This window comes from Cervus elaphus, chromosome 11, assembly GCF_910594005.1.
Source record: "Cervus elaphus chromosome 11, mCerEla1.1, whole genome shotgun sequence".
Classification (NCBI taxonomy): domain Eukaryota; kingdom Metazoa; phylum Chordata; class Mammalia; order Artiodactyla; family Cervidae; genus Cervus; species Cervus elaphus.
Genome location: NC_057825.1, coordinates 77409501 through 77436855, shown reverse-complemented (window position 1 = coordinate 77436855; position 27355 = coordinate 77409501). Strand labels below are relative to the sequence as shown.

Sequence of the window (27355 nt, the reverse complement as noted above, 5' to 3'; positions counted from 1 at the left end):
GTTTATGTGAAAATTAAGGAAAATTAGTTTCCGGAGTTGGAAACAACCTAAATGTTTCACATAAAACAAACATTATAATTGGCGCTCAGTTTAAAATTTCATAATGTGCCCAAATAACCTAAGAACAGAGTTTCTGGGGCCCACTCAGAGGTAAAATCAAATCTAAAAGGACATTTTTGAAATATGCTTTTATTCTTTTTCTTTTTTAAAAAATAAACATCAATAAGACAAACACACATACTTTGAGTATAAATAAGCTAAAGAACCTCATGCTTTCTCCCTGGTCACCCGACAGGAGGAGCTCTGTAGCAGGCATCTCCCTCAGGTTCTGCACTCTGAAACTCACCCAGTGACCCAAACAATGGGATCTGTATCTTACATTCCCAAGGGTCCTTTCATAGGGCTCAATGCACTGCATGAACCTGTTTTGCATTTCCAATATAACCAAGGAGCCAGAATTGACTTTGCATCAGTATCTAAAAAAGTAAACAAGTTCAGGCCAGCAAGTGTTCAATATAGCATTTTTAGAAAAGGTCCTGAATCAAAAAGCTCTTCTATGATACTCAATACCTTTGATCAAGACTATCTCATAGCATTATTGCCTTGGAAGCAAGTACAGAACCTTACCTTTCCTGATCTCTGAGAATTCCTAATACAGAACACCAAGAAAATCGGGATTTGTTCAGCAATTGCACCACACCTCTAAAAATCGAAACATTATTCAGTAAGTGACGGTTTTGATAAACAAGGGGACCAAGGTGAATATTTCCAATTAAGAAAGTTCACAATAATATAGTAATATATCATTACTAACAGGAAGGCCTAATAGTCAACCACTTTTTCAAAGCAAAAAAAGAAAACAAGTGCAAGCTCTGCCAAGCTTTTGTGAATGTTGTCCTTGGCACTGCAAGTATAAAGTTTGTTTAAAATGAAAAGGGAAAAATTAAACTAATGCTTCAACAACCACAGAATAAGGTTTAGGACTGCTAAGAAAGAGGGAAAAAGAAACACTATGCCTCTCCAATTATACTGCCAAGCATTCACAAGTGAGCTAGGGATCATAAGGTTAATTATACATTTAATAAGGTGTCAGGGAGATAACTGCTCGTTTCTTTATAAAAATTAAAATGTACAAAGCAAGTTCTCTTTAAAGTATAATTACCTACACTTATGCATACAAAAGGACTGATTTCAATCTCTCTATTTTATAAAAGGCTTTCATTGCAACAGACAGCCAGTGCTTGAGAAAGAGACAAAAGTTAAACTCAAAAAAAAAAAGTTTATATGACAGACCAGATAAATCAAGTGTCTATCCCATCTTAGATGCTATAGTAAAATCAAATATGGCAAGACAATATTTTAGTTTACATTCATCGCAGATGTCATTCTCTTAAGTTTCTAAATGCACATTGCTCTTTCAAAGCTTTAAAACATTGTCAATACTAAAATGATTAGCATAAAAAGAACTTTGGGGGACACACAGAACATTTACACTATAAACGGATGCTTTCGACATCTGTCAATAAGGTATTCTTCACTACAGTAAGAATAATCTTCAACTGTTTGACAGGCAGGTAAAGAATGGGTAAAGGGTTTACCATCTGAAACCAGTCTACTGAAGGAATAAAAATGAAAAGACAATGATGTTGCAGCAACACTTGGCTGTCATAAAGAGCTCTGGACAGAATGCTGTGGGTACATGCAGCTCTGAGGGCGGTCATCACATCCCCAGTGTCTCCCACCCTGGGCTACTAAGAAGAGCCTTGATGACCATGGCTCAGAAAAAGTTTGTAAATGAAATATCAAGTGCATCTTTCTAAAGAGCTATTCTAATAATGTGTCACAGTTGAATGAATACTCAGCTAGACATGCATATACCTGAGTAGGTACACTTAGGTATGTACCGTACAAAGATAAAACATGAGAATTTATTCTTAAGCTTTTAACACAGAAGGCAAGAAGATAGAACAATGAAAAGATTCTTGAATCCCCATTATAAATTGCCATTTCGGTTTCAAAAAAATTTTTTAAAGGAAAAAAAAAGGTAAACAAGAAAATTCTCAAATAATTGGCATTTCTCTCTCTCCAGGAACAAAAGTAAAAAAAGCTTTAGAGGCAGTGCCAATTTACACTTTTCACCAAACTGGTAACACAGAGAAATTTCTCAGGAATTTCTTTTACAAATGGCTTGGATTCCACTCTCAAACTGGATGACTTTTCAGGATCACAAGCAGGTGAGTTCACTTTCCCCTTCCCTATCTGCTACCTAAGATGTGTCACAGCTAGCAAAAACGTAAGTGAATGTAATACTATTTACTATCAGAAATTGGTCCCAGCCTCAATCTGACACAGGGAGTCTACACAAACACAGCCGCTGGCGGGATCACGGTGGCTGTCTGACTGCCACCTGCTGGGAAGGGGCTCCCTGGCGGTGCCTGTTTGTGTACATTACCAGTGGCAGCTCCGATCACCCACCGTTCTGTCGGCACTTGGCGCGGCTTTATATTTAGTGCTGTTAAAATGGCATGAATGCAGTTGTCTCCTTCCCTGAAGATTGCTAATTTAACTGAGAGTGCGGGCCACAGAGACCTGCATTTGTCATTTAATGTGGCTGTGACACACAAGTGAATAGAAAGCAAATCTGACTCTTAATAAATCCTGAATAAGGCACCAAGAGTGTTTGAGTATTCAAGAGGAGCAGTACTTGAAAAGCAAACATTTCCTACTTTTTGTTTGCAAACTGTGTTGCCATGGTGATGCGTGGCATTTAGAGCGCAAGCGAAATTAAACTAGGAAATCAAAGGAATTGTTTTGCGATACCTATCTGCACGGAAACATTTATCTTTAAATCATTTTGGCAAAACATGTCTCCTTCTACCCCCATTTAACTCTAAAGACATTTCTAGTCCAATCTGGCATCTATAAAACCAGCAACCTATAACATGCAATCCAGTCCTTGTCATGTAACCTTGATTCACGTTGAATTTAAATGTGCTAGCGGTGTTGCACTTCACTTCCGGTCTTCCACCACATACCTGACCCTAGTAATTTCTCAGCTGACTTCACACACTTCACAAAGCCTCACTGCTCCACATGTGGTGGGTCATTACCTGTAGGAGAGCTCTGGCATCATCCACCTTGCCTGAATCCACAAGCTGAAGGAAAAGATCAGTTACAGGTTTGTAAACTGCAAACTGATTGGCCAATCTCTCCGCCATGATGCTTACTGAAAAAAAAATGACAAGTAAGAAAAATCTTTCATTTAAACAATGGTATAACTCACTCACTCACCAAAGACAGTCAGTCCAGACAGGCTAGGGAAAGTGCTTCTTTGCTCTTCGACCAGAAGAGCTAACTTACTCTTTTCAAGTGCTGGTTCCAACTGTCCCTCTATGACTTTTCGGAATAAATATGCCAAGCCAAAGTACTGAGGGTCCACAGTTTGGTTCTCTGAAGTAAGCATATTTTCAATGCTTTCTATTGCAACATCTATGTTATTACTGTAAAAGAAAGTAAAATAAATTATAAAGAAATATTTGCTTTTATATTAATATTGCAGGCAATTTCCGTACAGCTAATTTAGTATTTACACATGCAAGCACTTTAGGGGAAAAAAGACAATATATTTACAATTAACCAGATAAAAAACATTATACAAGCTGAACCAAATTATATTTACTTGGCAAAGGCAATCACTGGGTGTTTTATGCTGCAACAAATAACTGAAGTAGCTGCTTATTTTAAAACACTGCTCTAGAGAAAAGAACAAACAACTACACAGAGAAGAATTAAAGACAGTAACTTAAAAAATTATTGTATTCCGAAGTTTTGTTTTTGCAGCTGTTTGGATATAAAATGACATCTTTTATACTTTATAACTTTGGCATTATAATCTACAACTGGTCACGACTGCATGAAGTAAAGATAATGTTAATCTCAGGATTCTTAAAAATGCTGATGATGTCTGCAAAGGGTACATTTTCATGTCTCTCAACCCACAGTCACAACAATTTGTTCTTGTCAGGTAACATACAACATTTGAAAAATATTCAATTTATATCAAAGTTCTCTGAACAAAGTATCTTCATACTTCATTCTTAAAAAGTTAGTTACATGGCCTTGTTAAACAACTTATGACGAAAATTATCTTTACGACTTTTTGGTTAAGGTGCTCTTTAACTGACACTTCACAGTTATGCTATGGTACTCCAAATCCAAATAATCCATTTTATGTTGGAATTATCACCTCAAACAAGAATTCTCTAAAAATGAACCCCATTACAATAAGTTTTTTTTAAGGGTTTTAGAGATTTAATAATTATATTTGATAGCGAATAAAAACATCTCCGCATCATATAAAACTCTGACTATATGGTAACATTTAAAAATTCATCCATATCTTTCTTGAATAATTTTCTGGAATCTTCTAACTTAAAATAATAACCACATTTTCTTACTAAAGGGAAAGTTAAAAGTTCTATATGGGGAAACAGTTTTAAAAGGGGGAAAAACAAAACAACTTCTGTCCAAACAAAGAGGAAAAAACAAAAAACCCTGTAAAAGCCAATAAGACATTTTAGTAACAACCCATTACATGTACGTAAGATTAATTGCTAAATAACATTTTTTCCCCTAAAAGCATGAAGAATGTCAATTCCATAATTACCCCCATGAATCTTTAACTTCACCAGTGAGGCTAATAGAAATCAAGTTATTTCAAGTTATTTCAATCAATTTATTTCTAGAACAGTGATTCTCAATAAGAAATCTAGAAATGGTGGTAAGAGAATCACCTGTAAATACCTCCTTTTGTGTGGGTGTGTATTGACAGGGGTGGATGAATAGGAAGATGGACAAAACAGAAATGCATATTTTTAACAAGTTTGTTGGGCCCCCCATTTCATGATGTTCTGGCAGAGTGTCACCTTCAAATGTTGCTGACATTCAAATGAACTTATTTTTCACTTTCGTAAAAAAGTGTTTCAACAAGTACCTGGCATGTATGAATGAGAAAAGTTACCAACCGTGGGGCAAATTTTAAGAATTTGAAAATTTTGATCAATGTTGTTTACGATTCAATTTACAGCTAAAACATATTTTGTAACACAAAATTATTCCCTGACAATTATAAAATAGGCAGCAACTAGCACCACTATTTTCTCTACAGTTGATATGGTTTCTAATAGCCTGCCTAGTTTTTAAAAGGTGGTATTTGAGATAATGTTCCTTCCAGTGTGTACAGTGGAGGAAATGTTTGAAGATACTCACTTCTTTATTTGTGCTAAAGCAATGTTATTGATGAAAACCATACGGGAAAGTCCAATTGAATCCTCAAGTCCATTTACCAACTTCTGAATGTCATGTATGCTTTCTGTATCACCCTTCAAGGCACATGCCTGAATAAGGCGGGTCACTGCTAATCTAGAAGGTATCTGGTCCAGATCTAATGCTGTTTTTAGAGTTGTCAGAGCGTCTACAATAGAAAAGCAGGCGACAGAGTTTTTCTTATATGAAATGTACTGACAATGCATTTTGAGAACTAGCTTTTAAATATGAGCACCAAATGACTATACACAAAAAGCTATGAATACTTTTATTCTATATTATAGAAAAATATTAATATTTTATGTGAAACCTGAAAAAAAGTTATTTGACTACATCAGAGACAGAGAAATTTCTTCTTTAAGGCACACAGAGAATGCAAATGTTACTGATAGAAAGCAGGTTCTATTCAGGGACAACATTTAGTGACTAATTTCAAGGAAGTTGACGAGTTCAGAGAAATATAAATAAGGAAGAATTTAAAAAATTAAAGACTTTCCAAAACTATGTAACTTTTACCGGCATTCACACTTCCCCAGATTTTATTACACTCAAAAGATTCATGATTATCAAAATCTTCTAATAGCCCAAAGATTCTTTCTTGAAAATAGTATCTCTTTCTAATCCAAAAAGGTTTGATCATACAAGATGAACAGCCAACCTGGAACATTCAGCTCACACAGCGACAAATTTATTTTACATGATAAAATACCATGCAGATATTTTCTTGCACTGATTTTTCAGAGAAAAGAAAGCTCATCACGTTCCCAGGGAGATTCTCCATGCGAGTTTCTTTCTTTTAATATCAAACTTACAAGTATTTGATTATGGATAAATATGGAATATCCTTCTGAGTTACCGACTTAAGTGCCAGAGTAGCAAAATCATTATACTAAATACAGTGATGGACTGGAGGGAACATGTAATACTTAACATAACAATCACTGCTACCAAAGAAAACTTCATGGCTTTCTAGCAATTAAGGCAACGCAACCTACACAAAACTAAGACTCTCAAAGCAGCTTTCCAAATAAGAACAGTCCATCATTAACAGAAGAATAGGGAAAGGGTAATAATTAAACATGCTATTAAAAGTGATATGATAAAAGACATCATGAATTTAGTACTTATTACTGAGTAAAAAATTTATTACTACTCCAAATCTATACTTTAAATCAGTGATTCTCAAATGGGGAAAAGGGAAAAAAAAGGTTAAAAGGTATATTCAATAAAATTTTACAGATACATATGAACGAACATACAGGAAATAAAAAATTTTATCTATAGAAAATAAGTTTGATAAAATCTTAACTGGTGGTCATACACAGATAGTCAACTTTGGAATATTCATGTCAGCCGGCAATACTGTCAGCTAAGAAGGATTTTCCTACAAGTAGATCAAATAACAGGTAAGATAATGATGTTGATGATAGTAACTAGCATTTATCGGCTTTTATTACGTATGTTGAGCACTTACTACACTCCAGACACCGATTAAGCAGTCACACTCACAACTAACCTTCTGAGGTACCAAATTTATATGTGGGAAACTAAGGTACAGATAATTTAAATAATTTCCTTAATTTTTTTAACGTCATACTGTTAGACACCAACCCAAGAACTTAACCACACTGGAGCCTGCATCTACGGGTACACGTGTGTGTCAAAGAGTGGAGGATTGAGAACAGATCACCTTATGTCTACCCAAAGGAAGCAGGGGACCTTGGGACTGAAATCATATTCCCATACAGAATTTGCCTTCTGTAGAGTTCATGACTTATGAGACATCAAAAATGGTTCCCACCCACACCCTCCGCCCCGAGTAATACTCGTTATATTGCCAAGTTGTGATGTATCAGCTATTAATATTCCACAACAGCATAAGCTAGTTAAATTAGATTAAGACTGAATTGGCTTTATTTTTCTTCCTGCTTTAGATGGAATTGAGAAAAAGAAACCTGAAAATTTTTTTTTTTAATTGGGAGCTCTAGTCAGCCATGGAGCAAAAATAAGGTAATATGGATAGCGCCAACACTGTTCTGCCCTCGACAACGACCACCGGAGGTTATCAGTCGGTGGGAGGCACAGAAAGTGGGCTCATGGCTTCTGCGCTCAGTCAGTCTCCAACTGAATCGATGAAAACAGATGTGAAATTATATCAGTGTCTTGTTGTTTTCACAGGATAACCTAACATACAAGTACGGTAGCAGTCAATTAAACACTGATCAGAGTCAGCTCAAAAAGCAACCCCTTGAAATTAAAAAAAGTATTTTATCCTGATCTCCATGTCTACAGAAATATAAACTTTTTATAAAAATTAGCTTATTGATACGGGGAGCAAATTTAATTTTTTGATGTTTTAAAATTGTTTATCAGGGACTTCCCTGGTGGTCCAGTGGTTAAGACTCCATACTCTCACTGCAGCAGGCATGGGGTTCGATCCCTGGTTGGGGAACTAAGAGTCCACACGCTGTGTATAATGGCCAAAAAATAAAAGAAAAATACAAAAAGTAGAAAAAACTCGTTTATCATCTCTGCATTTAAAATGCAACTTGCCCAAAAGCCTTTGCTACTGAAAATGAAAGCTTTTAGAGTTTTAATAGCAAAGCTTACAACACTCCCTTATGACTAAAGGCTGGGCTGTTTAATGTGCTGGTCCCACCTATGTAACACTGAAGCAGCAATTCTGCGAAGGCAGAAATCATCCCTTACATATTCAGTCCTCACTAATTAGGAAGACATCTATAGTCCAATACCTCTAGGCATTACAGGTAACATTAAAGTTGCACAATTAGACAGCAACTTTCAGAGATGTGAAATTCTATTATAAGCATGCAAGTGAGGAATAACACCATTCTCAAAGACTGAGGAAAAAACTAGGTAATACACATATTTAACAGTTAGAAAGTTGTTTCAACCACTGTGGTGTTACTGTATTGACTAAAACTCAAATGTAAAATTAAATGTGAACAGATGCTTATCTAAATTGAAGAGCTTCACCATTTTTCCCCCTTGGGAGCTCATTCATAAGCCCATCCCATCCATATCCATCCCTCTGCAAACCCATAAAAAGCCTCTGCCAAGCAAATAGCCCCATGTCCCAATCCTCCCCAAAGTCATCTCCAATTTCTTTGGTGTTATCCTCTTAATATTCATTTAAAAACTCCAAACTCCAAATAAACATGGTATCTTACTGCTGTTGGTATTATGAACTATTAAAAAAGTATTAGATTAAGTTTTAAAAATCAATATTATAATCATTTGGTGCACAATCCCACACATTTAACACTCAATTTAACTCATTTGCTATCTCACACACAACCAACACAATATGCAAGAAACAACCGCTGGGAATTGTTTCAGATGCTCTAAAGTATGTTAATTTCCAAAGCAAAAAAATGACTTGTGCTGTGAATTTTAACGCACTTGAAAGCCTGTACTTTCTCTCGTTCTGGAACACAAATTTTGCATGTCTGAAGAGCTGTGATTCATCTTAAGAAAACCCATCTTGTGTTAAATGGAATGGAAACTGGACTAAGTGGTCAAATGACAAGTACATTCATATTCAAGCTGTATTATAAATGCATGTACAGTAATTTACGTCTCTCAGCTACCACAAAAGGCTCTTGATAAGCAGGTAATTTGCTAAATGGACTCCTTTATCCAAGTATTCGAAGGGCGTTACAAGAAAAATCTGCAGAGGCATTAATGTGACGTAAAGGTCAAGCATTGTGACATACCTTTCAAATAATCCCGCCTAACTTGCGTTATGATGAGGAGGCTGTTGGCAGCATCGTTCAGTGTGAAGCCCTTGATGTGGGTCTCAGCGCTAAAAGAAGCAGACATTTAGAAAGGAATTACTGACATGCTTCTGATACGATAATAAATGGTTGAGCACCAAGGTGAAATTATAAAAACTACTGTTCGTATGTTAAAAATATTGCTGCAAAATATCGACCTGGAGACAGCTTTTGTGTTATCCTGTCAATGGTTATAGAAGGATAATTTTTTTTTGCATTCTGACAGATGACAAAGTTGGAAATGAGCAACAAAAGAAACAAAGTACAAGGTTTTTTTAAACAATCGGTTCGGATTCTTGAATGCTGACATATTAGATGACTAAAATAACTGCATGCCCTGCATTGTTCTGCTGTATCCTGAGCGGGACACTTTTCCCTTTTTTCCCTACACTCACCGTAATTTATAAAATGTAAAACTAGTCTTTCGGCAACAAAAATGAGCATTTATTTTCAGCACTTTATATTTTAAATATAAACTAAGGCATATTACTAACACCATCTCATTCAGTTGATTAATTTTCAATTTTCTGTCATCTAGATACATAGTTTTTAAAGGTGAACTTACTGCAGAACTAAAACCATGGTTACAGTAAAATGTAAAATTTCACACAATCTTGTCCCAGCCTTAAATTTGAAATCCCCCAACTTTTTAAAACTCAAGAGCAAAAACTTGCTTATGACTAAAACCTACATGATTTATTAAAAAGAAGAAAAAAAGCCCTAGCCAGAGATGATCTGTTTGCTACACTGTGTGTCTATCTCCTGTGTTGAAATTTCAGCATCCTTAATGCCCTGGGGTTCATCTCCCGATTAGGAAATCTCCAAAGGTCAGAAGGAGCAAAAGCAATTGCCATTTGCCTTCTCAAGCCCAGTGATGGTCTGGCTGCTAACAACCTTGGCCTGCCGACATGAACATCTAAGCTGAGCAGATTGCGAGAAAAGCAGGGTCACTGCTAAATTATTCTCATCAATCCCAAGAAAATCCTCCAAAACACCGTGATGTGCCCATCCTCTCAGTCACTTCCAGCCTCTGGGGTTCCCCCCCGCAGTTCCTGGGTGCAGGATTTTCTTATTCCGACGATCCTCTTAATCCCACCAAAGCACCCACTGCTCAGTTCGACTTGTTTCCTTTGTCCCATCTGTCAAAGCGCTTAAGTCAACAACTCGTGCATGAGACTATAAACTGCAGAAAATAAAGGATTTACGTTCTCAATCTCTAGCATGATTAAATAAACAAGGAGACACTATTAAAATTAAGCTCACTTCTTATGCCAACATTATTACATGTATTATATGATACTTACTTGAAAATATTAACTAAAATTCATTAAAACCACAAGGTAACAAAACTTCTAACACCACACTTGATGTCAAACCTTTTGAAAAATCTCAAAACACAGAATATTTTTCTTTTAATAATTTCTTCCTATCTCAAGAAGGTATGTATTCAATACAAATTTGAAATTGGGGATAAATAGGAAGAAAACTCTCCCCAGGTCTATTATACGCTGAATACATACATGTTTTACATATGGAAACTGACCAATCACAACCAAAATGTTTCAAACTAACAAAGGGAGAAAAACTACAAAGGATACTGGTAACTTTGCGATGGATTCACTAATACAATAAAATAAGAGAAGTTTACCTCTGATTCTTAATTCTGATCTTTCCTTTTGGACAAAAATCCAGTACAGAGATGTCAAATCAAACTTACTGTGATGATGAGAATATTTTTTATCCATGTCACCCAATAGGGTAGCCACAAGCTACATGTGGCTACCTGGCTACTGTGGTGGAGGAATGGAAACTTTAATTATATTTAACTTTAGTAATTTAAATTTAGGTGGGCAGTTATAGCTAGTAGCTACTGGATTGGACAGCACAGAATTCTAGACATTTTCATTTTTAGAGCTGCCAAAATAAAGGGGGGAAAAAAATCACAGAGAGAAAGGGGTATCAATCTTTTAACTTACAATCAACTGCAAAAGTTAATCTGTCTTAACCAAAGAAGATAATATTACAGGGAAAGTTTCATCTTAGAGATTTCAGAGCAATGACTGGTTTATGGATTGTACTTACATAACACGCACATGGGGCATTAGGCAGTGATCAGAATTTATCTTACTTTGGATAACAAAAACTGGCCAATCCAGTAAAAAGCATCAGTGATTGATTTAACATTATTTTTAGACAGAATAAAAAAGCTAGTAGGAACAAAAGAAAATAAAGTGCCATTCTCCAAAGATAAAGCAGAGCTATCACCACATGATTCTCAAATTTCCTAACTATACAGTTCAGTGTTAACAAAGATCTACAAGAACAATTTATATAACCCTTCCTGTTTCATGAATAAGTAGTTCCCCTCCTCTGAAACAATTCACTATACCTAAATTTTTATTTTGAAACATGTAGAAATGTATTTCTAACTAAAAATGAAAGAACATCATTCTTTCAAAAATTTTAAAGGCATTTGTTACTTTCGAGGTTCCATTACTTGTCGGGAAGGTTAAATAACCTATTCTTAACCAAACTGAAGAAATCTCATTAGTAAGTAGTCAAGTGAATCTGTAACACATTAGAGACAGCAAAGGTACAGCAAAAACAATGACTACATTAGTTCAAAGGGGAAACAACTGCTCTTAAGAAGGAACAAGTGGCACCATGTAGGTAACTATAACAGACTGCTATTTACAGAGTTATGTGAGAGTAATAGTGCCAAAATGATCCTAGGGGTACAGCCACTTGCTACAGTGGCTCCTTTGGTCATACCATATTAAAATAATGATGGCTCTTAAAAAAAAAAAGCAACAATTCTTTTTCATTCTGATCACTGATGCAGAGCTGCAAGTGTAAAAGATGACCTAGTGGAATGTTGGTAATAAACCAGGAAACAGATCGAAGGAGGTTACAGGACGTTCCTTTGGTAAGAGAGAATTGGAACTCTAACTTCCACTTCTGAATTCCCAGTCCAGAGGTATTTTCAAAACTACCCAATGCAAATCCCAAGATACAATTCTTCATAATTAGATGCAACATTTTGTTGGTTCAAGGAAAAGGATGTGCACAGATTCCCAGATTAAGTGCCTCTGGGCATTCGAAAGCTTTGCACCTAGGATTCTCTTTGGCTCACACAACTACATGGGGAAGGCATCTACAAAACACTCCCAAAACAGTAATATAGCGAAGATGAAAGTGACCTCAGGAGTACAGCAAGGCTTCATGAAGATCTAGAGAAGGACAGGAGGAAAGAAGATAAACCTACATTTTACAGGCTGTGGACATAAGTAGAAATAGATGGGTTATGCCTTCTGGGTCAACAGCTTTCACACTTGTTTGATTAAGATTCTCAGTCAGACATGGTAAAAAATGATGTGCTACACTACAAACCAGCACACGCAACATATATACATACATACGCACACGCAACAGAGAGCAAATATTCACAAAATATCTTTACTACATGGAGTGCTTTGATGTTTTCTATTCATTAAAAAAGATGTTGATTCTGCCCCATTGAATAGAATTCATCATCTACTAACTGGTTACAAATGCAATTTGAAAAACTATTCTAGACCAGGGGACTTCAGTAAGAGGTATACACTGTGAGAATGCTCTAGGGTGAGGCAAGAAAACATTTGTTTCTATTTTTAAATCTTATCCTCTGAAAAATTTCTATTTTTGGAATATGTTTTATAATATACTCACATATCATACAGTGGTGCAGCTCACTGAGAATGGCACATGATCAAAATGTTTAAGACACAAGATTCTTGAATCACCTGGATGTCTAGTAAAATGCAGATTCTTGGGCCCTACCCTAGATCAGGTGAGTCAGAACTTCTGGGGTGGGTGGACAGGAATCTGTGCTACCAGAATGTGAGGTTCACCATTCAAGAAGTAGCCAAGTTAAAATGAAAGAATTATAATCTGTGCTTTTGGAAGTATTTCAGAGGCCTTTGTGGCCAACCTCACGCTTAAAAGACTTTTGAAAAAGTTTTCTTTCTTTGTTTCCATCTCCTCAGATAATCTCAATACAAAATTCTCAATACCCAGTTCTCAACACAAAATGTCCCCCTTTTTTCCTGCTGCCGCTTCCTCCCAAATCCCTGCTGCCTCAAAAATACCTCTGATTAAAAAAAAAAAAAAATACCTCTGATAATTGAGGATAGTGTTTAGACAACACTTCTTTGAGAAAAGTAACTTTAGGAAAAAATCTGCACTTCCTGGATGACTTCAATGGTTGTAGATGACAGGAAGCTGTTCAATGTCAAATTTTTCAAGTCACTAATTGAGGATATTAACTGAGTATTCCTGAGATAGATAATTTAATTATTAACAGCAACTGAGTAAACACACAAATGAGACATAACGCATTAAGAATCTAAACTTAAGTCTTAGTGTGACTGTTCAATATCAAGATATACAAATGATTCAAGATCATAGATATATATGATGTATGCGTATATCCATATATGTAGCACTTATATGTATATATTATGAATATATACACACACACACACACAGCATGTGTGTATATACAGAGAAATAGATATATTTCCATAGACAAGTACAATCACACACAACCTATTTTTCAAAATGTATCGAAACATAAACAGTAAATATGGCCCTATGGTACATAACTTTAACATAACACTAATGTTAATATCAGGTTTTCCAGTGAACTCCAAGAATGGCAAATATCCGTCTTCTATTCAGGATCCTAATATTCCAAAAGTACTGCAATTAAAATTTTGAAGGCCAAAAATTAGCCAGGAAACATCATTTCAAAACTTACAATATACAAGGAAAACATTGACTTTTGCCATTGAAAAATAAAGCTATTGACTCATTAACAGGACAGGTCTACATTCCAGAGCAGGTAACCTTGATCCACTCCTTTCTCAGCCCTTTCTGATTATTTACTTAACTTCTGAAGTTAATTCCTTGGGAATAAGACAACTGAGTCAGTTAACTAACACATCAAGGAAGAAAGCTTTATTCTTGTTCTGATTTTAAAAGTATTTTACTCTAGGGAACTAGCCAGAGAGACAAAACCATTACCACTTACACCACCACCAAACAGGTTACAAAACAACAAGGGACAGAGAAAGGGTATTTAAAATGTGCTGAGTACCATATATTTTTTCCTACTTCACCCTATGTCTTTCAATGCCTAGAAGAAACAATTAATATAAGATTTATTATCATTTCATTACAGAGAAGAAAAACTGAGGTTCAGAGATAGGAAGAAGTTTTCCAAAGGGCTTTCAAGTACGATTCAAAGCCTTGCCTAATTTCAAAATCCTTGATGCCTTCATATATTAGGCTGCTTCCACCATAAAACATACACAGATCGAGCTGCTGAACAAGAAACAAAAGAGATACCTAGAAGACAAAATAGAACCCTCCCCCTAAAAAAACCAAACTACTTTTCTGTATATGAATAGCATACATGAGTTGTGAGGTTCTATAATGTAAAATAAAATATGCTGCAGTGTGCAGGACAAATAAAAGTTCTATTTTTTGTAGTTTAAAAACCCCCTTAAAATTAGAAAAGCATTTCAGATAATTTCTATGGGTAGTTGACAATTAAGCAGCTGCTACTATAATACATCATTAGAAAAATCCTAATGATAGGTTTTTCTTTTTTGAGTGTGAAGTTTAATAAATGAACTGATACTTACAAATCTTTCACTTGCATTGCTTGTGTAGAATTATCCTTCATCAAAAGTAAGTTTATAAGCCTGGCATAAGCTTCATTGTCAAACACAATGTTTTGCTTTTTTGCTGTCAGGAAAATATTAAATGCATCTATGAAGGAAAACAAAAAATGAGATGACATTATTCTGAAATGGCAAAAAGGGGTGGGGAAAGCCCTGAAGCAAAGCCCCAACCCCCCCATATTTCTGCTTCTTTTAATATTCACCCAGTATACCACTCTACAGAGATACATACTGACCAAGTAAGCAGATGGTATCACTCTTCTAATCTTTAAAAAAATAAGGGACACTTTTGGAAACTACTACTTAATTCCAGTGGATGGTAAAAGAAAGGGCTTCCTTTTACAATGATTTTTTCATACTAGCTCTCTAAAGTCAATAAATTATTTTCATGCCAATAAAAACAGAACACAGCTCTTCTGAATTTGTTTGTCAAAAGATCCCAGTTTCAAAATAAACTGTAAAATGTGTGTTAAAGTCCCAATAAACCAGGGGTATAATTTAGATTGAGGGGAGCAAAAGATTCATTTTAAAGCAATCTTTAATCTATAAGTGGGTGGTTACTATGGTTAACATTTCAACACAATAGCATTAAAGTGAATATAGCCTATAATTCTAAAATTAGGAGATCAAATTATTTGGCTACGACAGGACTTATACAAAAACATACAATTTTCAAATATACAGATATCTAACAAGTAAACTAAGCAACATTTGTTTGACTGATTAACAGTTTTATTTCACTTGTTCACAATAACTGTCAGTGAATGAAAAGATGTTACCCAAAGAGAAGTAACTACACTTTTCAGTCACTTACTTTTCTGAAATAAAACTGCCTGGCTATAAACATCCAACTGAAACTATAATCCACACTCTGTTGTGTATAAACAAGTCACAAAAAAGGTGGGGCATAACTGAACTATCACTCAAGACCTTTTATGTATATAAAGCTTCATGTAAAGAAATACAGAACACATAACTAGGAATGAACATGGTATTAAAGCTCAGAATATTCTGTGCTACTTTAGAGGTTTCTAAACAATCAGAAAAAAAAAAAAGAAAGAAAACCCAAGAAGAAATTATGCTTGTGTTTAGAAGTTACGGGAGCATGAACTAGCCCTTCAATTAAACTGAAGAGACAATACCAAAAACTTAACCTTTCAAGTTAAATTCTGAGAAAACAAGAAAAAAAGATATGACACTAATATTTGTATCTTAACTAAGAAAAGACAGACTCTATCATTCAGTATACAATGCATATATTTTTCTTTAAAGGAAGCTTAGAAATTATGATGTATTATAATTACTGGCTACATCCCAACAAGCATATACAATAGGTTCACTACTTTGCTAAGTGAAAATTTACAGAAAGTACAATCTGAGTATTTAAGATCAACAACATAATATAGAAAAGCTTACTAGTTGTTTTCTAAAATTGTAGTCTTGAATTCAGTTTTCAAAGTATTCACATTTTGCCAAGCATTTCTACACAAAAGTAACTAAAACCTTTTGAATTAACAGAATGAAACCAACTAGATAAATGCATATGGTATATTAAAACTACAGCAGGGGTATATCTTTATATTTATACTGCATTATATTTAGCTAACTGGTTAGCTGTTTTTACTTAAATAAAAACAACTAAAAAAAGGCAATATATGGAGTTTTGGAATCTTAAAATAAGAAGTATACACTAACTGTACATTCATTTCAGTTAAATCAAAATTCCATTAGAATATTTAAACAGTATCAATAATAATGAACTTTAGGTTTAAGAGATCCATGGTGAAAGACTCAAGGATATATTAGACTGAATATGCAGCAAAAGAAAGTAACTCAGAAAGAATAAAGTTATTCTGCAGGATTGAGAAAGCTTAAAAGTTTAGCTTAATTCCTACTTCAGATACTGTGTATCAGTGTCACAAAATCTGTCACAAAATTTCTAGTTAAGAAATTAAGAGGAATAAAAAAGAAATTAAGAGGGAGATGCGTTCGTTAGGTTACTCCTTTCTGCCATGGACGCCGCCATGAAAGCATTGTTGAAGTCTCCCCCTCTCCACTGTCATCATGTCTAAGTCAGAGTTTCCCAAAGAGCCCGAACAGCTGCGGAAACTCTTCATCGGAGGACTGAGCTTTGAAACAACCGATGCGAGTCTGAGGAGCCATTGTGAGCAATGGGGAACGCTCACAGACTGTGGTAATGAGGGATCCAAACACCAAGCGCTCCAGAAGCTCCGGGTTTGTCACATACGCCACGGTGGAGGAGGAGGATGTGGCCATGAATGCAAGGCCACACAAGGTGGACGGGAGTTGTGGGACCAGAGGGCCGTCTCAAGAGAAGATTCTCAAAGACCTGGTGCCCACTCAACTGTGAAAAAGATTTTTGTTGGTGGCATTAAAGAAGACACTGAAGAACATCACCTGAGAGATTATTTTGAATGGTATGGGAAAACTGAAATGACTGAAATCACGACTGACTGAGGCAGTGGCAAAAAGACAGGCTTTGCTGTTGTAACCTTTGATGACCATGACTTGCGTAGATAAGATTGGTCATTCAGAAATACCACACTGTGAATGGCCACTACTGTGAAGTGAGAAAAGCCCTATCTAACCAAGAGATGGCTAGAGCTTCATCCAGCCAGAGAGGTCAGACTGGTTCTGAAACTCTGGTGGCGATCGTGGAGGAAACTTCAGCGGTCAAGGTGGCTCTGGTGCAGCCATCATGGTGGCAGATACGGTGGCCGTGAGGATGGTTATAATGGATTTGATAATGATGGAAGCAATTTTGGAGGTGACGGAAGCTACAGTGATTTTGGCAATTACAACAATCAATCTTTAAAGTTTGGACCCATGAAAGGAGCAAACTTTGGAGGCAGAAGTTCTGGCCCGTATGGGGGTGGAGGCCAATACTTTGCCAAACCACGAAATCAAGGTGGCTATGGCGGTTCCAGCAGCAGCGGTAGCTATGGCAGAGGCAGAAGGTTTTAATTACTGCCAGGAAACAAAGCTTAGCAGGAGAGGAGAGCCAGGGAAGTGACAGGGAAGCTACAGGTTACAGATTTGTGAACTCAGCCAAGCACAGTGGTGGCAGGGCCTATCTGCAGAAGACATGTTTTAGACAATACTCACGTGTATGGGCAAAAAAACTTGAGAACTGTACTTGTGACTAATTGCATAACAGATTATTTTAGTTTCTGTTCTGTGGAAACTGTAAAGCATTCTAACAAAGGGTTTTTAATGTAGATTTTTTTCTTTTGCACCCATGCTGCTGATTGCTAAATCCAATAGTCTGTTCATGATGCTGAATAAATGTCTTTTTTTTTTTTAGGTGCTGTGTGACGTTAGTCTAGTCTGAAGCCATTTTGGTAAACTACTCCAACAGTGTGAAGTTAGAATTCCTTCAGGGTGATGTCAGGTTCCATTTGAAATTTATTTACAACCTGCTTTGGTGGAGAAGCTATTGTCTTCAGAACCTTGGTGTAGCTGAAATGATAATTACTGTGTTGTGACCTGGAGTTCACCATTAAAAGGGTCACCTGTGCAAAGTCATGGAGTTCTTTTTTGGTTATTAATGATTGTTGGCATATCCTATGCAATATATCTAAATTGAATTATGGTACCGATAAAGCTATAGATGGGGAATGAAGCTTGTGTATCATCTATTATCACGTGTAATCAATAAAAAATTTAATATTTTTGAAAAAAAAAGTTAAGAGGTTCTATAAACTTCTAAACTGATGGCTTTCCACCGAAGAGAACTCAAAACTGTCAATACTAGAATGAAAACAAATCTGCTGCATAATGGTTAAATTATCATAAAGCATACTTGGAAATGTACACAAAAACTGGAGAAATTAGTGATAAGAGAAACATTCTATGGCAAAAACTTAAGTGAAGAAAATGGAAGTAGTGTACGATCTGGGAAGAGTACAATGAAGTCTAAATGAAAACAACTAGAATGTGAAAGTTAAGCTTGCATCAGAGGGTTCAAGATAGTCATAGAAATTTTAAAGTAGTCACAATAGAGGTAGGCACACCTTCTGGAAATATTACCACTATAGAAAGGGAAGAAGAGCAAGAAATGGGTCTCATATCCAGCCTACAACCTTGAGATGTTAAGCATAGACAATGTATGAAGGTTAAAGTCCTAATCGTTTTTTGCTTTCACATAAAATAAAAATATGTAACAAATATATTTGCCCAAAAAATTCATGATCATGTTATTTTCAAAGTGCAATTTTTGATAAAATGACATCTACTTTAGTTTTCATTATGAAAAATTTCAAGTGTACAGAAAAATTTAAGGAATAGTATAATGACCCCCACCATATACTACATATGTAGTATATGCATCAAATAAGCAACATTTCCTGATCTGTTTAACCTTTAAACAAATGACTCTTGACTTAAATATTTTATGGCTTAAGTATTTTAAACTGAATTATAGAAATCTTGAGTTTTTTCATTTCTCAATAATTCATTACTGATCTCAAAATTCAAGGACATCTATAAATCATAAGCTGTTATTCCATCTTATATAAACATGACAGTGATCCTTAATTACCTACTACTGAGTCGACATTTAAATTTTCCCAATTGTACCAAAATGTCTTTGTTACCTTAAATGAAAGAAAATAATTAATATATACAATTTAAGTTCCATCTCTTCCTAAATCACTACTAATTTGCTAGGCTTAGATCCCATGTTGCTATCAAAAAGAAGACCCCAGTATACATGTTTACCTTTGTTTCTCCTCCTGCGGCAGGCATTCAATAGCTCTTTCTGGAGATTAGCTTCTACAGGTGAGGGTAATGAAGTTGGGGAATCTTTTTCTTCCTCATACCACAACTTAAAAATAAAATTATTCAGTTAAAGAAAAAGTGGTAAATACAGCAACCTTTTCAATGTAAAGCTGGGTTAATCTATAACCTAAATTTATACCGACAACAAAATCTGTTATGCTTATAGTTAACGAATTACCTCGGGTACATCAAATGGAACCTCTTGATTATTGTTCCTAAGGATTTCTGCTAATAACCTTAATGTCTTCTCACGAGGAATAATATTTTCTTCTTGCATTTTATTCCAGACAGCATCAGCTCTTTGCCAGTCACCATTTACTTCTGTAAAAGTAAGTAGAAAGTAATGAACATACTAAACAGAATTCATGAAAATATTTAAAACTTTTTATTTGCTGCTAAAGCAAGTATTCCAAACACTGCCTCCAGGGAAAGGACCGGTAATTGGGACCAAAAGTGAAAAGACTTCGTTCTGTATACCTTTTTGTACCTTTTGAAGTTTAAACCATAGAAAGTCCTTACCTATTGAAACACAAGAAAAGAAAAACCACACTTCATTAAAAACTTCTCAACTATGAGCAGTAGACTCTGGAAAAATGACAGGATGCACATACACAGCTACATGGCTACAATGATTGAAAACGTACAAATGTATGATCTTTGTCAAAAGTGACAAATCAACAAACTTTTTTGCTTAGTTAAATAGGGAGAATTCTGTCTCTTTTGTCGACCTTAAGAACTTCTATGTCAGTGTGTGATAGATTTCTCATAATGTCAACAGACTTAAGTAAGATTACAGGGGGAGAGGAAGGTTATTGGAAAAAAATCCAGCAGATTTCCTTCATAATGAAATATCTAGTTCCTTCTGTGTGATAACCTAGTCTTCACAAACAGCAAAAACTTAAGAATCAAGACTTCATTTTTAAACATTCTATGAGTTTTGAAAAAAGAGCAAGTCATTTAAGTTTCTGCCTGTGAAAAATTAGAGCAAAGTATGAAAAAACTTATGACACTAAGTTTAATACACCTGTTACACACAAAGAAATATTGTTTTAAAAGAGGCCTTTTAAAAAATTTGAAAATATGAATAAGAAATATTTCAATGGTGTATGGTCAGTTCCAGGAAGAGGGTCTGTTTCAGGACACGAATGTTCCAGAAAACATAACAATGTTTCTCAAAAATATCAAAATACTAAAACACATGAAATTTTCCTAGATTTCCTCCCACTCTAACACTGAAAAGCTAATAAGCTTTTCAATAACTGACTCTTCAAAGTAAAAAAACTCAAAGAAAAAAACAAAACACATTCACACTCCATCAGAAACATGCAAGAAAGAAAAAGAAAACAAGGAGAAAATTTCCCAGGAGTCACACAAAGATGGCAGCCCAAGTTTTCATACTGAATATACTAAAAGGTGAACCAAATGGTAGAAATTAACCTGAAGTTCAGAGTGATTTTATATATACTTTGATAATAAAATCAGCCTAACATAAAATCCTTACTAAATTTACAATCAATTTTCAAAGCAAGATTCTCATAAGCTAATTATGCTTTTCCTTCATTAAAACGTTGTCATGTAATGTAAAATTCAACAGTAATTTTTCAAGTAAGTTAACATATAAAACTTTATATAAAGGTTATCAAATACACTTTATTTAATTAAATAAGAACAAAAACCCAAGCCCCCAAATCTTTAATTCTGTAGAAAGGGAAAGGTTGACCACTCCTGTTTCACGCCAAAGGGTACTATGGACTGTGGAGGACACAGTTTCCACACACTGGGAACAGAACAGCTAAGGCACTTTTTTTAAGCTAATAATTATTATTTCAGATAGTGAAGACATGGATGGAGGAGGTACAATGCTTTCAGACTGGAAGGAGCATGGGAAGATAATTCACTTCGGTAGAACAGGATACAACAGAGAGGCACCTGTTCAAATGGACTAGCAGCTTCCAACAAGAAAATATTTCGAAACACAGGTGAGGACTACACAGTGTATACAGCATGAAACGACTGAGATGTATGCACTTTCTATCTTGGAAACGTACCTGGATCACAGAATATAGAACAAAAATTTGAGGCAATCAAACTAGTCAGTGCCAAAATCTGTAGCCATGCTCTCACCAAGACACAGAAAGGCTCATTAGCCTTTCATAATATACCTAGGGGGCTTTAAATTCCTTTAACCAAAACAACAATCATATTTGTTATCTGAAAAATCAAACAGCCCACAGACTTGGCTGTAACCAGGGAATGGACACTGACTCAGTAATTTCATCACTTTCCTGGAACTCATGGTTCCTTCTTTAAAGAACAAGAGCACTGATTTACTAAGTGATCTGAGAACTCTTAAGCTATAAAAACCAAGGAATTTTTGACACTATCAGTGAATTTTACAGGAACACAGCTGTGGGACTTCACCGTGGGGCCATGTGACTAGCATGTAACAACAGTTGGCACTTCACACACGGTTCCTGTAGTGTTAAACAAAGAGACAAAGATTTCTAGAGTTCAGAGTTTTAATTATAAAGTTGGCAAGTTTTTACGTATTACTGATAGAAGGGGGTAATTTCTAAATTCTTCATGTGTCTATCACCCGATTATGGTCTCTTAAATATCATTCCTCTCTAAAATAAGGTTTGGACAGGAATTACGCCACATAAACCGGGATGGTCTTGTTTGGCCTAAAAATAAAGACCTATCAAAGACTAATGGGGTATGTCAAATGACACAGGGAGCTGATGTAAACAGGTTCCCAGTGGCCAAAGATGGAACAATTTGGGCACCAAAAAGAATAATGACTGCAAGGAAATGAAACACAAATATACCAAAAAGTTCATAAATTCATTAAAAAAATGTTTAATGATCAACTTAGGAGGTTCCAGGGATACCAGCACTTAAAACTGGTTAACTAAAGGGAGAAAAAGCAAGTATGTATCTTTTCCTATGAATTTATTTCATATTAATAAAATAAGCCACAGAACACAGCACACAAAACATGTAGAGCATTAAACAATCAAAATAATAATAGGTGTATATGCAAAAAAATACATGGATACAAATGTAGAGAGTGATTTGGAAGGATGGCCATGGACAAGTTAACTCAGGTATGGTGTGGACACAACATCTGACATTTTGCTTTGTATACTACTATATCGGCTTGACCCTTCAGTAATTTAGAATACATTCATGTTGTATGTGTGTAATAATGGAGAAGGGAAGACTATACAGCATGAAAAGGAAATGTCAATGGTCATAAGTAAAGAAAACAGCATGTAAATAATGTCTTAGGATAAATACTCAGGGTGGTTTTCCTGTTTTCTTTTTCCCCCCAGTTGCGCCATGCAGCACATGGGATCTTAGTTCCCTGAATACGGATCGAACCCAGATCCCTGCATTGGAAGCATGGAGTCATAGCCACTGGACCACTAGGGAAGTCCCATAAGTGTTCATGTTTTAAATGCTGGGGTTTAAAAAATAGATTCAAAGAATTTTTATTGCAAAATTATGAATGTAAGGCAGCTCAAGTTTTGGCGAGAGTACTTTATATGTACAAAGAATAAATTCTCTTCTTTGTATATGTAAAGAAACTGAAGTGTTTTGAATATAATAAAACTGTAATAAGGAAAAAAAACTGTCCTTTAGAAATAACAGAATATTCCTTATAGAAATGTTAAAATAATAATATATATGCAGGTGAGGGAGTTGTTTCATTCATGTAATGTTTGTTGCAGGGCTTAGGAGCTAATTTCACAAGACGATCACAGTGGAAAGTCAAAATATATTACAAAGGAGAGAACTAAAGTTTGAATTATGGCAGATTCCTGTAACAGATCGCCTATGAACATCATATTATTAAGCAGAAAAGGAAAGCTGGTTTAGTAGAGCTAGTATTTAAAGGAATGAAAAGATTTACACTTTTTATTTCTTAACCTACTTTATAGTTATATGGAGGCTGGGTGTTACAAAACCATGGAGCAATGTATCTTTGTCATGTGCATGTTTCTGTAGTATGCTGTAATTCACAACAAAGTAAGTGTGTATATGTGTGTGAAAGGTACTGTTTTAAAATAAACAAGCAAAACTGCTCTTTAACAAATACCCCGAAATAATTAAATGAACTCCTTTCAAGGGCTAAAATTATATTATGAAAAAGAATGAGTTCATAAAAAATTCCAAAACATCGAACAAATTGTTCTCTCAGAAATCCAGTTTGGACTTTTCATGTGTTACACGGCCACATTCCATATATCATTCCATACTACATGTTCCTTTTCAAATAAATTGTGCTTTATAAATTATTCAACATATTTAAGTAGCGGTCCAAATCAGAGGGCAAAAGGGGGGGGGCACACGCAGGAGGAGACAGCTTGCTTTTTCTTCAGAAAGGGAAGGTTTAGGGTTACCACAACCACATTATTGATTTATAACATGACAGAAGCTGGGTTAAAAAGTATGTACTTCCCTATGATGATTCCTCTGGCTTCCAGTCCCATGAGAGGCTGCTGTCATGCTATCTCACCCTCAGAGGCTCCTCGGCTGAGCAGAGGAGAGCTTCTCAGACTATTGGCTCAAATACAGAGCTGGGAGGGGGTGTCCATCAGAACAGATAGAGGGGATTAAAGAAAATGGAAATAAACCTCAGAGTTTATTTGTAAGAGTTCCTGCTTATCCCTAAAGGAAATTTTAAGATGAACTTAAAACCTGTTTTTTCTTTTCTCCCTTTTTAGAAAAACAACAGCAAAAGGTCAGCTCCAGAAGGAAAAAGAAGTCTGTAAAGCTGGCTGCCTCTCATCCTTTCCTGGATGTACCTTATGTATCCTTGCAGCTGTCTTTTCACCCCAAGGTATTGTCAGTCCTGGTCCAGGTCTAACTCTTCTGAAGAACACCAGTTTTCTATCCGCAGTGCCTACCTCAACGCTAGCACTGTGGGCTTCAGAGGTATTTCTGAAATAAAGTCTTCTACGGGGATGACTTTAAAGGTTGAAACTCATTTAGATGTATCACTTTGGTATTTTTAGTTTGCAAAAAATTAGAACTTAAGAAAGAAAGAAAAAAAAAGAAGGAAAAAAAAGAATTCTTTCAAAATAAGAAAAAGCAGGGGGAGTCGGGAGAATTAGCACTGGAATACAGGTTATAATACACTAATTAAGGACTAAATGCCTAAAACCCAAGTTTTAAAATTCTATACATTCAACATCCTCAGCATTGGGTGCCAGAATTTGATCATCATTCAAGTAAAAAGTTGTAAGAATTACATATGAACTGTATGTCAATGTAACCAACAGATGAAATGTAAAATTTATAGCATATTTAATATACACCATCAAGAAGTAAGACAAAACCTCCAATGATAATAAATACACGTTCAAAAGACAAATGAATCAGCTTATTCACTGCTGTCTATGTTTGGTGAAGGAAAAAGAAGAATAAATTGAGATTAAATATCTTATGTAGGAAAGGAAGAAAGGTCACCGACTATTCTGTCGTTCCTCTCTACAAAATACCTTAAGAGACTGCACAGTTCCAGATGTGTAAACTTGCATAAACATACAAGAGAACTGTTTAACAACAGAGACCACAAGTTTCAAAAATGACCATCACTTTTTCCCTTCATGCAAATACAAATTCAGCTTAGGGAAACAATTACGGTTGTGAACAAAGATTAAGGTATACAGACAACTAATATAGTGTTTTATAGGATGGAAAACTAAAGTCTATTCACACGTCTAGCAGTAGGAGACTAGTTGAGTAAACTCTAACAGGTCTGTTCAATATAGCCACTGGTGGGTGATAAAGTGCAGAAAAAGGTTTGTAATATAGAAATGAGTCAAAACTATCTTACAATAAAATCATATTTTGAAAAGTAATTGTTTACAATGAGTCTATATAAATATGCATTTTTCTGGAAAAATATCTAGACACATGAATATGTCAATGATTACTTAAAAATTTACTAAATTTACTAAATTACTTATAAATTTACTAGACTGATAAATTTACTAAAGAATTTAAATTAAAAGAAAAAAAGAACAGTTTCTCCTCAAAAACTCCCATTAAATTCTGTGGCTCTGATGAAGAGTTTTCTCACTTTCTCATTATTGCAGTAAGAATGTCAGGGAAGACTGTAGGATGTCTAGTGAAACAACACAATAGTCTGTGATATAAAGTCAATCTGGCCTCTACTTGAGCCTCTGGGGAGACTCCACAAGTGACAACCCCAGGAGCTTCCTCGGGGCCTGATGTTCCTTTCAGGGCACTGCCTTCCACAGAATAAACGCCTCAAAATAAAAACACGAGGAAGAGTCATATTACTTACTATATAGTTTTAGCAGACTGTAGTATAGCTGGTCTCTATCACATTCAAATAGCTTCTGTGTCAGCTCCACTAATTTTTCTAGAGTTTCAACCTTAAAAATAAGATTAACAGAGAGATCTAGATTGTATAAAGGATATATTTTATAGTTGACAAGTCACAGTTGAAAAATTCTTCAAATCAGCTTTACCCAAAGGGCAGGCTAACTTTACTTCAAAAGTTAAAGGACTGATCACAAGAATGCAACTGTACTTAATGCCACTAACTACACATATTAAGAATGATTAAAATGATAAATGTGATGCTGTATTTTATCACAATTAAAAACAATTTTAAACTAAAGAGCTAAAGGATTCTTTGGAGACAAGAATACATATGAATAATTCTCTAGTTGTGAAAACCTCCATGGAGGAGCATTTTGGAAAATTCAAAGATATTGAGGGTGGAGGACTCAGTGACTATATCTTTATCTGTTAACAGGAATACTCTTCTACCCCAACTTTATACTCCTCTTTCCCTGTGGTTTTTTCTTGGCACGATGTGAGAGGCATCTGGGCTGGAGTGAAGTAGACACTCCACTGGGCTCCCACCAAGCATTTCCTCTGGTCACTAACGACTGAAGCAGATTTCAACTGCCAAGGAAACAACGTCAGCCCTGCTCAAACCAACAAGTAGAATGAAGCCAGCTAAAATCTTCAGAGCCCATGTTATTATTTTTAGGGATTCTATAGACCACAGGAACCAGAATTAAGCGATTGCTTATTTGGAAAACAACCAAGGTAACCAAAGCTGTTTCTCATGAAATCCCCAAATGCTCACAGGACACGGAGGACACTTGCTTTCTACTCACAGTTTTAGGTGAGGGAGACCAGAAATTAAACACAAACCTGATTATTTGCAATACATCTATCACAAAACCACTGAAGTCTTGTAGGCCGAGCTCTAATGCCTGGAGTCTGTAAAATAAAATAATCATACAGCACACAAGGTAAGACTTTAGCCAAATGTTAATTTTCCCTCAATGATAGTTTTCCTTCTAATGATCCTGGCTGCCTCCTTCCCAAATGTATATACTAAAAGATATCTATAACTTAATCCCACAGTTATCAAGGACCTTTAGGATTAGAACAACCTATACTTAACCAAGGTCTAGAAGATTCGGGTTATTTCAAAATGCTACTCTGTAGGTCAATTTGAATTCCATAAATCTATAATTATTAAAAATGGCTATGTGTTCTGTAGTTGAAAAAGAAAGAAACCTTGAAATGATGGACTAAATCAACTCCAAAATATATCAAATTAGACACACACACACACTTTATAGAGATCCCAATAGATTCAGAAAGCAAAAATTATTAATACGTTACATAGACTTAATAATTATCACAATG

The 27355-nt window shown here is 35.4% G+C and overlaps 1 protein-coding gene across 1 annotated transcript in view; it reads right to left on the bottom strand.

The window, feature by feature from the left end:
- Positions 1-27355, bottom strand: part of LRPPRC (leucine rich pentatricopeptide repeat containing) — a 99517-nt gene that overhangs the window by 6608 nt on the left and 65554 nt on the right. The window contains exons 26-35 of the mRNA XM_043918124.1: positions 26852-26920; positions 25968-26058; positions 19827-19969; positions 19589-19694; positions 14810-14936; positions 9063-9151; positions 5269-5473; positions 3361-3500; positions 3111-3226; positions 628-702 (exon numbers count right to left, since the gene is read on the bottom strand). Of these exons, the coding sequence (XP_043774059.1) occupies positions 628-702; positions 3111-3226; positions 3361-3500; positions 5269-5473; positions 9063-9151; positions 14810-14936; positions 19589-19694; positions 19827-19969; positions 25968-26058; positions 26852-26920 (1161 nt within the window). The remainder of the gene's footprint in view (positions 1-627; positions 703-3110; positions 3227-3360; positions 3501-5268; positions 5474-9062; positions 9152-14809; positions 14937-19588; positions 19695-19826; positions 19970-25967; positions 26059-26851; positions 26921-27355) is intronic.